The following is a 12380-nucleotide window of genomic DNA, read 5'->3' as shown; positions in this document are numbered from 1 at the left end:
TAGTTCAGAATCCTTCGCTGATTTTGCCTTTACCTCCTTCAACATTTTTGGAAGAGTTTGATAAGGATGACATGGTTGGCCCTGCTTACAGTGCCTCTCAGCTTCACATCAAGTATCATGACAATGATGACTATGAGGATTATTATCAACAGGATTTTCACACTCCGCATGCAAAGATTCAATACATGGAACCTGTTCTTAAACCCATGGTCCACCTTCCTGTGACATTAGTTCAAGAATTGAAAGACATGTTGCAGGATTATCGTATTCATTTTCCTTTATCGAAGTGTGCACCTCCACCTCCTTCTCCACCGCCACCGGCATTTCCGCCACGCATGTCCGAACCTTCACGTATGATGTCACAAGCAACAGATAGTGTTCTACCTCTGCAACAGCATGGCACATCTGATGATGGGGATGTAGAGGAAGGCGAATTTAAGGTGCCAGACTATCTGACAATAAGTGGGAAGATTACATAATCTAGACACCTGCTTCCCCATCTCCTCTAGCAGTGGATTCTATGCTGAAGGACATTGGCGGTTTTCACGCATTGATGGAGAGAGCAGCTTCTCAATTTCAGTTACTGATTACAGTCAAGCAGTCTGACTGTTCTCCTTACGATTTTAAAGACCAATCTCAGAAGACTGTAAGAGAAACCTATAATTGACCATATTTGGGAGGAAGTTGTGAAAGTCATGAAAACATCTGCTACAGTGATAGCAGTTTTGCCTAGAATAGACTAGAAATACAAGACTCCTGATGATGCGCCAGCTTGTCTGGTAGGACACCCACAATCAGACTCGGTACTCACTGAAGGTGTACAACGGAGGTCAAGGAATCCTTCAGCGCCTATCAACCCTCCACCACCTCAGGTACTACTGTGCACTCGGCCAATGCGCTAGCGCTATTAGGCAATTGCGACCTCCAAATGTGGTCTGATATCGCTCCATACCTGGACCTTCCTCCAGAAGACAAGTGACTAGAGGCAAGAAAGATTCTTCTAGAAGGTGAAAGCTCCATTTTAGGGATCATTGATGTGTCCATGGATATGACTTCCCTGGCCTTTCGTCAGCTCACTGGAGCAGCCATCCTTCGACGTCAAGGTTGGTTGAGGCCAACAACATCCGCCCTGAAGTGCAAAGTAAGGTCCTAGATATGCCTTTTGATGGCAGTGCGCTTTTCGGTAAGCACATTGACGCCTTACAGGCCATTAAGGCAGACACCAAGGCTGCTAAAGCTTTGAGCACGCTCCATTACTGGAAGACCCTCTTTTGTGGAGCCCATAGTAGAGGAGCCTATTCATTTTGTGGGGGCTACCAGAAATACCAGCCTCAGACCTATCACCCATTTTGCCCTTCCTACCAACATCAATAGGCTTATTGTGCACCACCACAGGCTGCAAACTCCCGGCAACCCATACGTAAACAACCAGTACAGTCCAGGGATACTGTTAGGAAACAGTGACTATGTCCTGGCGCCTGCTGCACTCTCTCCTATCCTTCCAGCCAGGGGAGCTTGCATTAAACGCTATTTCAGTTGATGACAACAAATTATCACAGACAAATGGGTTCTGGATATAATAAAGTATGGCCATACCCTGGAGTTTGTCACAATGCCACCTCCTCATCCACCACAAAAATCTCTGCCATCCCATCTTCAGTTACTCAGGAAGGAGGCATTTGATCATGCTACAAAAAGGAGCCATAGAAAGAGTACCACGTTCTCAAAGGAGAATGGGCTTCTACTGGCGCCCCATTCTGGACCTCAGAAAGCTCAACAAATATCAACAGAAAAAATCCTTCTGCATGGTAACTCTCCAGGAGATATTGCAGCTTCTGAGCCATTCTGATTTTCTGGCAAGTCTCACTTTACCGGATGCATATTTCCTTATTCCTATCCATCCCAAACATCGAAGCTTTCTTTTTTTCACTGTGGCAGACGTGCACTATCAGTTCAAGGTCCTGCCCTTCGCCCTCCGCCCAGCTCCTCTAGTATTTACCAAATGTCTTGCTCCCATGGCCGCACACATACGATTACAGGGCCTGCAGATTTTCCTGTATCTCGACGATTGGCTAGTGAAGTCTTCTTTGCTTCACCAGGCCTTGGAAGCCATATCCCTCTGCCTACAACTGTTTCGCTTTCTAGGGCTTACAATTCACTACCAGAAATCCGTTCTCACACCTTCTCAACTGATCACTTTTCTCAGAGCGACTTGGGATACCCTCCAAAACAAGGCATTCTTAGCCACAGAAAGGCAAAACACCATACTATCTCGGGCTCACAGTCTATCCAAAAAAGAGTTCGCTTTTGTCTGTCTCCTCAAATCCTTCCTCGGCATGATAAATCAATCAGGGGTTTATAAAGTGTGCTACTCCCCCATGAGGGTCTCAATGCGCTGGGGGATGAGGGAGGGGGGATAGCTCTGAATCAGTCGAAGAGCCAGGTCTTAAGGTCCTTCCTGAATGTGGGCAGGGTTGGGGAGCGTCTGATGTTCACAGGGAGCTCGTTCCAGGTCTTGGCAGCGATGTAGAAGAATGCTCTCCTACCTGCTCTGTTCCTGCAGATGCGCAGGACCTGTGGAGTTTCCTCTTTGGTACGTGGAAGGAGACTCTCTCATTGAGGTATTTTGGTCTGATGTTGTTGAGGGATTTGTAGGTGTGGGTGAGGAGCTTGTAGGTGAGTGACCCTCTTCTCCACGGGTAGCCAGTGTAGGTCTCATAGGTGCTGGGTCATGTGTTTGTGGTGTGGTGTTCCGAGGACGAGTCTGGCAGCTGCGTTCTGGAAGGTTTGGAGTTTGTGTAGAAGGGATCTGTTGAATCCGGCGTATAGAGCATTGCCGTAGTCTAGTCGGTTGTTTATGAGCGCATGGGTGATTTTTGCTTTCGGGGGGATCCATTTGAAGGTCTTGCGGAGAATGCGCTGGCAGTTGAAGCTGGTGGAGGCGACAGAGTTGATCTGGCGTTTCATGGAGAGGGAGGAGTCTAGGATGAATCAGAGGTTTCGTGCGTAGCCTGTAGGGGTTATTGGTCTTCCGAGGGCGGAGGGCCACCAAGTGTTGTCCCAGGCGGAGGTGCATGGGCCTAGGATGAAGACCTCGGGTTTCTCTGAGTTGAGCTTCAAGCAGCTGTCTTTCATCCAAGCTGCGATGCCCTTCATTCCTTCATGGAAACAGAGTCTGGTGTCTTCGGGGTTCTTTGTGAGCGAGAGGATGAGTTGGGTGTCGTCAGCGTAGGATACTTTGCTGAACCCATGCTGTGTGACGATGGTGGCGAGGGGGGCATGTAGATGTTGAAGAGCGGAGGGATGGCCTTCACAACACTTATGGTGCACCACACACGTCTCAGAATGAGACCTTTCCAGGAGCAGTCGGAAAGGCAATGGCTTCAGGTGACCGGGTCATTCAAGGACATTATTCAAATCACTCCGATCATGAAAAAAGCACTTCCTTGGTGGCAGTACACCAGCAATTTTTCTGTGGGCCTGACATTTCTCTCTCCACTTCCAGAGTTTGTTCTGACCATAGATGCCTCGTTTGAAGACTGGGGAGCCTACCTTCAAGACCTCCAAGTAAGTGGGAAATGGAGTCTCTCTCTCTTCAAGATGCCCATCAACTTCCTGGAATTGAGGGAAATCTTCCCAGCTCTTCTGTCGTTTCTCCCAAGAATACAAGCATCCTCTGTCCCCATTCGTACAGACAATACCACATGCATGCACTATCTCAACAAGCAGGAAGGAACGAGGTCTCAGATTCTATCCTTGGAAGCTCAAAAGATGTGGTAATGGGCTTTACTACACTGCAAGGCGGAGCATCTACCAGGAGTGACAAACAACCTAGCAGACAACTTGAGCAGAATAGGAGAAACCTGTCACAAGTGGGAACTCGACCAGTTGATTCTCGACTTCAGATTCCGGAAATGGGGAACACCCAACTTAAACCTCTTTGCATCTCAAGAGAACCGAATAATGCTGGTTATTCGCCTGCAGAGAACCTCAGAGAGGGTCATGGGGGAATGCGTTTTCAAAAAGATGGTATGGAATCTTTGCTTACGCTTTTCCCCATACCCTCTCATCTCCAGGGTTCTAATGAAAATGAAAATAGAACTCTGCCGGCTGATCCTCATTGCTCCTCGTTGGCCCCACCAGCATTGGTTCACAGAGATACTCCTACTCTCGTAATCCAAGTCTTATCGTCTTCCAGTGACAACAACTCTACTGACCATGAGCAAAGGAAAAATCCTACACCTCCATCCATCCATCCAGCCAGCCTGTCTTCAGTTGCATGCTTGGCACCTGAATTCAATGAATTAAAAGATTTAGACATTCATGAAGACTGTAGGGATGTTTTGTCCTGGGCTAGAGCGGAGTCCACCAATAAAACATACAGATTAAAATGGAAGCGTTTTTGTTCCTGGTGCCTTCGGAACAACATCCACCCACTTCTCTCATCTCCGGAACAAGTTTTGCCTTATCTACTATCTCTGGAAAAGTCAGGACTGGCGTATGCATCAGTGAGAGTTCACCTCGCAGCCATCTCCTGATACAGGCGCACTTTCGATGCTTCCTCCCTTTGTTCCTCTCGCATCATCTAACAGTTCATTAAAGGGTTATTCAGGGGTTTTCTTCCCATTAGGCCTCATCCGCCAGAATGGCATCTCAATATAATCCTATCTCAACTGATGAAACCACCGTTTGAAACAATTTACAAAGTAGAGCTCAAGTTTCTGACTTGGAAAGTGGCATTACTTCTGGCTCTTACATCTGCAAGGAGAGTAAGTGAAATACAAGCTTTCACTATAAGAGAACCTTATCTACAATTCACAGGGGACTACGTTTTACTGAGAACAAATCCTAAATTCATCCCGAAGGTTCCAACTCAGTTTCACCTTAATGAGCCTGTTGTCCGCCACACATTTTTTCCAAATCCATCCTCTCCATCAGAGAAATCCCTTCACTCTTTAGATCTAAAGAGATGTCTTAAATTTTGGATCAGAAAATTGTTGCCTACATCCTTCTGTACTCACATGCATGCGTGCACCTACAGAATGATGTGATTGGCAACAGCGGTTGCCTCAATGTACCTTTTTATCTTTTTTTTGTCAATGCTATGCATCATGGACAAAAAGCTTCTTGCTTTTTACCAATTGGCAAAGCCAATAGATCAGAAAGGTAAGACCTATTGGCTTAGCCAATGCTTGTTATATTATTATGGCTTAACATCCCCAGCAAGTATGTTTCAGAATTCCTTATAAAATTCCAGTCTTAAATGTTCCGCTGGATGGCGAAGATGGCGGGAGCAACTTTGTGAGCTCCGATTTGGATAGCTCCAAAAACCCTATTTGCAGATGCTGGCATGCCGTAACCAGGGGGTGGCAAGCTGGGAAGACAGCGATCGATATTTCTGCCCGACTTTGAGATTTGCGCATGCCCACTGGTCACCGCTGAGGGGTCGGATTCGGACCACACTGTCTCCAACATGGCGGCCACAAACTGAGCACAGACCCCCAGTGAGTTGCATGACTGCTTGGAGGCAGAGGCCCTCCAGGGATTTTATCAGACACACTGCCCTGGTGACGGCCCCCCTGTGGGCCGGGGGAAACTAGTGCCTGGTGGGCACGGGCCGCACCCTCCATGGTGGGGTAGCCAATGCTTACGGTGGCCCACGAAAACAGCTGCGAGCTCCCATCCAATGGCCCTGCAGTCATCAAGAATCTGTTGGGGGAGCAGTTTGCCTCTACAGTAGGGCACCCACTGTTCTTAACTCCTTACAGCTGTGAGCTCCAACTTGAGCCTCCAGGTCTTACTGGTCTTTGCCCTCTGTGGACTGGTTTACCTGGTGAGCTGTATGATATTGTGGGTTAGCGGCTTTGGCCGGGCCCGTTCCTGCCCACCCTAATAAGGGACTCTGTATCAGCGGATCCTCCAATTTTCATCACAGGGCAGCCTATGTGTCTTTGGCCAAGTGGTTCCTGCTTGGTTTGGGGGTGGTCATCCCCTACCTGTGCGGATGTGGATCCGCCCTAGATGGGCCGTCTACCTACCTACCTGGGGCCTTGCCTGTGATGCTTTCCGGCTGAGAAGGGTGACATCTGCTGCCCAGTGTTTTGGAGGCTCTCTTCCATGAACTATGCTGCGGGGGCATCCGCAACCCCAGATGGGGATGAGAACTGGCACTGACTGCACATTATTCTTGGGCCCTGCACCTGGTGCAAGTGGATCAATTGCTGTTCACGGTCTGGACACTCTAAGCCCCTACCGCTACCTCTAGGGTGAGCTAGCGTCACACTGCCTGCCGCAGCATACCTTGGACACAAGTCATCTGGCTCCACCAACTCATGATGAGCAGAGACAAAGGCCAAGATGGAGAAGTACACAGCCCTCCATGGAAACACGGGGGCGCCTCGGAAACCGGACCTGAGCCCCCAAACTGAAAATAACACGTCCCTCATCCTATAAGCCGTTAATGAGTGTAAAACACTCCTGAAAACTAAAATAGGCGAGTTGCGGTCTGTCGTTTCTCTGCCGTGACAGTCTTGTCGCAACATAGTTTAATGAGTCTTGGAGGAAGAAACCAGGATCTCCACTCTAGAAGACACTGTTAAGCATCTTTCCTCAGAAGTAACACAACTATCTCTTGAGCCCAAACTCTTTCAAGACCGCACAGAAGACTTAGAATACAGTATGGCACAACAACCTACGCTTTATTGGTTTTCCCTTGGGGTCCAAAGGCCAGTCCCCAGAAAACTTTCTCCAACAATAGATCTGCACCTGGTTAAAACCCAAGGAATTTTCCTCCTGTTTTGTTATTGAGCAGGCGCATTGCTCCCTGGCTGCTAAACCCCACTGGGGTCTCGTCCCCTGCCTCTAATTACCTGCTTTATAAATTATGGAGATCGCATTATGGTCTTGTGGGGGGCTCACCAGATTAAAGATCTTAGATTTCAAGCAGGGCAAATATTGATCTTTCCAGACTATACCCACATGGTTCAGGCACAACGCAAATCCTTTGACCAAGTCAAGGCAAAGTTGCAGACTATGCGCATCTCGTACATGCTCCTGTACCCTGCAAAAATCAGTATCATTCATCACTCCAAAACGGTCTTCTTTGAATCTCCAAAAGAGGCCTGGACTTGGCTCACAGAAAAACGTCCACCTACCACCAACAAGAGATCTCTAGTTTGTGGTCTTTGCTGCATAAGTTTTTTTCGCTGTCTTCTCTGATTCTCCTTCATTCTGCCCATGCGGATTGACCCCTTTTTAGGTCTCGCATACGCAGCGCGCATGCGCTGCCTAGGAGGGCCTTTATCCGTCGCTCTGCTCATTTTCAAGCACACACTCATGCTTGTGGCGGCATCCACCTTGCAGGAGCGAGCAGAGGCGCGCCACAAGCACGAGTGCAGTGCTAGGAAATAAGAAGACTGCTCTCCAAAGCGCGCAGGCGCCTCTCTCCTCGCCCACATGTCCCGGCCACTCACTTGCTCCGCCCTCTGACAGATTATTCTCCCCCACTCTGTTGATCAGCCTTTCAATGTCGATGTAATTATGAGAATTTATCAAATACGGCATTTAATTCTCCACTTTCTCACCTCTCTTTTTTTTCCGTCTTCCCTTCTGCTACACATATAAATTATATTTTAGTGGACACTGCTAAGCTCTTCACGGCGCTTTGTTCTTCAGCAATTGTTTTCTATGCGCACACACGCATATATTTATTTAATTGGTTCGATGCAGCTGCTCACTTTTGCTTGGCACATATTTAGCCCTAGCCATAACAGGCCACATACACTAGCCGGCTCCCTTTTTCATCAAACAGGCACTTTTTGGGTGTCTAAAATTCTCTGCATAGACACTTTAAGAAGTAGTACCTTATTGTGTGCGATGCCCACATATTAGCCGACTGCTAAACTTTTTGGTACCAGGTGTTTTACGCAACTTTAAAAATAGTCTTGGCGCTTTGTTCTCCAGAATGTTTTGCTTTACCACAGGAATATCGGTGCTAACACAATAACAGACACCTTTCCCTATATTCACTGTTTAATTTATGGGTGCGCCGGCCACTGCGCCATTGCCAGGCACCTTAAACCAACATATAAACACATTTATGAGCGCAGCTCAAAATGCGGAAAAAAAAGGTATGAGAAAAAGGCAGCGCGCACAGGCAGCTCGCTCGTTTATGAGCCTCCTAATGTCGCAGCAATAGATCAAATCCCCTGCTTAATCCACCACTATCTCATCTCTCCTCCTTTCCGTGCTCACACAATAGCAGCCACTTTTCCTCCTAATTATCGCTTATTGTATGGCTACTCTGGTTATGCCACGTCTCCAACCACCTTAAAATTTCATAGGGAAACGTACTTAGGGTCACAAGATAACATACCAAAAAGTGAGGGACGAGGGGGAAGCAGCGCGCACAGGCTCACATATGTGCAGGTTCTCTGAGTTCATCAGCCTCCAATGTCGGTATATTTACAATGCTATATCTAAGTACACTGCTAGGTGTTCTCTTCCAGGACCTTTTGGTTACTTAGAAGCTCCTCGCGGTGCTTTATTTTGTGGTAAGTTTTGCTTTTGCACATAAAGTTGGGGCTCACACAATAAAACCCACCTTTTTTATATTCATTGCTTCATTTATAGCTGCGTTACCCAGTGCCCCGTTGCCAGGTACCTTAATACAACATGGAAACACACTTAGAAGGACAGATTAAATTAAAAAAACAGTGGGGAAAGGGAGAGCCCCCGCATAGGCACATATATATGCAAGCCTGCTCAGTTCATCAGCCTTCCAATGACGCTAAACCCATGGTGATAAATGAAATCCAGCACTTAATTCGCCACTTTCTCACCTCTCCTCCTTTTCGTCTCCCCTTCTTGTACACATATACCTGCACCCCCCCCACCCCCTCCCCTTTTGTTGTTGATCCGGTCACCCATTTAGCTTACTGCAAGTGTTTATTCAATTACTGTGAAAAGTAGTGCCCCATCGTGTGTGCCGCTGGCATCTCGCAGAACACTGCTAAGCTTTACTCTTCCATGGCTACGCTGTATTAAATAGATATGTAAGATTTTAGACATGCCATCTATGTTCTTCATTTGATCAGTGCCAACCAAACTGGATTTCTCTTGGGTTAGTAAATGTTTTTTGCTCTTAAACAGAGAGAAAGGGAGGAGATGGAGCTAATTAAGCCCTGAGTCCAAGAGTATTCATTGATCCAGATAACAGCTGGCCTGGTACCATATCTGGAAATAGTCTTGAATACTTGGAAAAGAATGTTATTGACCAGATTTAGTCTGGGCACTATTAGAGCTTACTTTTGTTGCCCACTGGGATAACTTGACCCTACCCCCATCCCCTCTTGCCCCTGTGATGAGGTGTCTCCACGAAGTTTGCATCATTTTACATTCTTATGTAAAATTTATAGTCAACCCATTAGGAATTTTTTTGTTGGCAATCTTAAGGGGCACATGTTTTAAAAAGTGTCGACCAGCACTGTTATACTTCTAATTGTTGAATTTTCCACAGATTTATTTTGCTGTTACCTTCTTCCTTAAATTTGCTCCAAGTGAGAGGAAACAGTTTCTTTTTTGATTTAGGTTGGGAGATTTTTATCACATGGTACTTTTTTAATGTTTGTAATTGGTTGATGAATTTGTAATTATTGTTTATTGTATTTTAATGTATGTATATGCTTTCATGATTATAATGAGCTAATAAATATATTGTTTGATAAACTACTGAATTCTCTTCATTGCACGATGTGTATCTCACCAGTGCAGCATAACAAATGAACTGGTTAAAATGTCTTCTTTTGTTTAATTCAGCAGCCACGTGGACCTTCCAAAGAGAGCACCCATTCTTCTGCGGATGGCGACTTAAATGAGCTCTATATCACTGTAAAAAGTTGCTGCAATCTAACTGTATCCGGAAGCCACATGCAACCAAGTCCTTACGTCGTCTATAAGTTCTTCGATTTTGCAGACCATGACACTGATATCATCCCATGCAGTAACAACCCACAGTTTGATGACTACATGTATTTCCCAGTGCCTATGAATATAGACTTGGACCGATACCTGAAGACCGAGGTATTGAGTTTTTACGTCTTCGATGACAGTGATACCCAAGATGCTGCTTACATTGGGAAGGCGAATGTGCCGCTTATCTCTTTAGCGCACGACAAATACATCTCAGGTAAAAAAAACTACTTGACAAAATAAAATAGCCGTTAACTTCAATATAAGTAGCTTAACATTAGTGGAATGTAAAGAGAGACTGCTTTTGCTTGGATTTATAGGGGTGTTTATTATTTATCCCGTGTGATAGTGTGCCAGGTAAAATGGTTAATGTACTTTTAAGTTGTATTCTTGATTATAAAGTGACTACCCCAAGTAAAGCCAGTATCAACCACTTTATCATTAAGTTTGTTTGGTTTGATATGTGTTTTTACTTCTGGTGCCCTTCTAATGATTTTCTGGCGCTCTCTGTCCTCCCAACTCTACCTTTTCTTGTTAGTTGGTTTGCTTCATATATTGCTGAGTCTACACATTGTAGTTTTATTTCTATGTCTGGTTTGGTCCAATGCTAGAACACTTAGTAATGTGATAGATAATTAAAAAGTCTTTATTAGGAACTAGTGCTAGACAATTTATATTTCCCCCTTGAAGAACACTTTCTGCTACATAGCAGTGTATCATGTGTAATAATTTCCACAACAGTCACTGAAGAGTGGTGAAAAATTGCAAAACTTTTTTCTTACGAAACATCTCGCCAATACTATGGGAAATATGCAAAGAGTTCCACATGAATTGTTCTTTCAGTTGAAAATCTGGATTTTTGTATTATCACTTGTGTAATTTGTATTGTCTCTTGCAAGTTAGTCACTCAAGTGCAATATGCTCACTGGTGCAACACGGTTTCGGAATATTTGTGTGAAAAAGGTTACTGTGGTATGAGGGAAACTTTATGTAAGACCAAGAATCAGGATCACCGCAAGACTAATCTTGCATTTTAAAAACTGTACATGCCGCTATAGGAAATAATAAAAAAAACACATGTTTAGTTCATGCTATATTTTTAAATACATGAGACTATCACAGTATTAAGGGACACCTTATTTCTGTATATTGCACCTTTCATTAGGTTTAGAAACATATTTAATAATATAAATATAATGATTTACAATTAAATGCAACACTAATCATTGTATGCGTGTTAGTAGTGTGAATGGCCAGTATTTGTAAAGCGCGAACAATTACCCGAAGGTGTCAAGGCGCTGGGGCCGTCGGGAAGATTAAGCGAGTTATTGCCCAGAGTCACATGGTGCTGGGCTGATCTGCCGCCGGCACCGGGGATGGAACCGTGAGCTCCCGGGTTCTGGAGTCAGTAGCCTTGGCCGCTACGCCACACCTTTCAACATTCTTATTTCTTTCTAATTGTCCTGTGACACACAGTTATATTTTATTACGTGCTTTCACTCAGTGCTGTAGACTGTCGATAAATTACTGTATTGTCCTTTTAAATGTTATAATTATAAGCCCTTTTTTCAAAAGGAGGTATTATAAATGATTATACTCACTCTTGGTAAAATAGACAACGCAAATCATTACGAGTCTTTGTGGAGAGGAGATACATAGACAGACTCGGTCTCTTCTTGGAATACCATTCTCTCTAAGTTTAACACAATTTAGAGTTAATTGAAGGATACATGCTTCTCGCTGAGCTTTTGTTATTTCCATTTGATAATAGTACAAACATGTATCACTAAGCAGAGCTCTGAATGAAGTATAGATGTGATAGAGACATCTAGCTGCTGATTCTTTACCTTAGAACTTCCATGCGTCAGACTGATGGGTGGCGTCGGTCGACATCACGTGACGTCCTAGGCGTCTGGTTCGTCGTCGTGGTGACATTCACTTCGTTTACATAGGCACCACCCCTCCGCACTGACATCAGTTGTTTGCTTTCCGTACCAGCCAGCCAGATCCGTTGAAGAGAGCTAGCTCCTTTATAGGTTTCGCCTGTCGAAAGCTGCGCAAGCAGCGTTTCGCGCAGGCGAAATTTTTTGTTTTGCAGTATGTAGTTTTGTCCCGCCTCAGTCTTCCATTGGCTAGCTCCATAAATGGAGGCTAGCCATTGGAAGACCGAGGCGTCCGTCATTCTGTGAGGCGACTCGTGGGCGTTCCTGAGATTTTTTCTCATCCAGCCCCTTTGTGACGTCATTCCGGCGGTGGGCGGATGTTATATATTTTTTTTCTCGTCCTGTTTTGGTCAGTTTCAAAGTGTCCTTTGCAGGAGTGGGCTGCGAGATTGAAGTTGCCAGGATGCGGTGGGCTGCGCGATTTCTTTCCTTGCAGGTAAGCGGCATTTTAAAATATTTTCTTTTATC

At 45.3% G+C, this 12380-nt stretch overlaps 1 protein-coding gene across 4 annotated transcripts in view; it reads left to right on the top strand.

The window, feature by feature from the left end:
* Window positions 1-12380, top strand: part of RPGRIP1L (RPGRIP1 like) — a 1159147-nt gene that overhangs the window by 703770 nt on the left and 442997 nt on the right. For 2 of the 4 annotated variants that reach the window (XM_086945185.1, XM_086945187.1), the window contains exon 17: window positions 9820-10186. In XM_086945185.1, the coding sequence (XP_086801311.1) occupies window positions 9820-10186 (367 nt within the window). Of the gene's footprint in view, window positions 1-9816; window positions 10187-12380 lie in introns of all 4 variants that reach the window. The other 2 variants (XM_086945184.1, XM_086945186.1) reach the window with 1 other exon arrangement.

This window comes from Lissotriton vulgaris, chromosome 12, assembly GCF_964263255.1.
Source record: "Lissotriton vulgaris chromosome 12, aLisVul1.2, whole genome shotgun sequence".
NCBI lineage: Eukaryota > Metazoa > Chordata > Amphibia > Caudata > Salamandridae > Lissotriton > Lissotriton vulgaris.
This window is presented reverse-complemented; position numbering and strand designations above follow the sequence as displayed.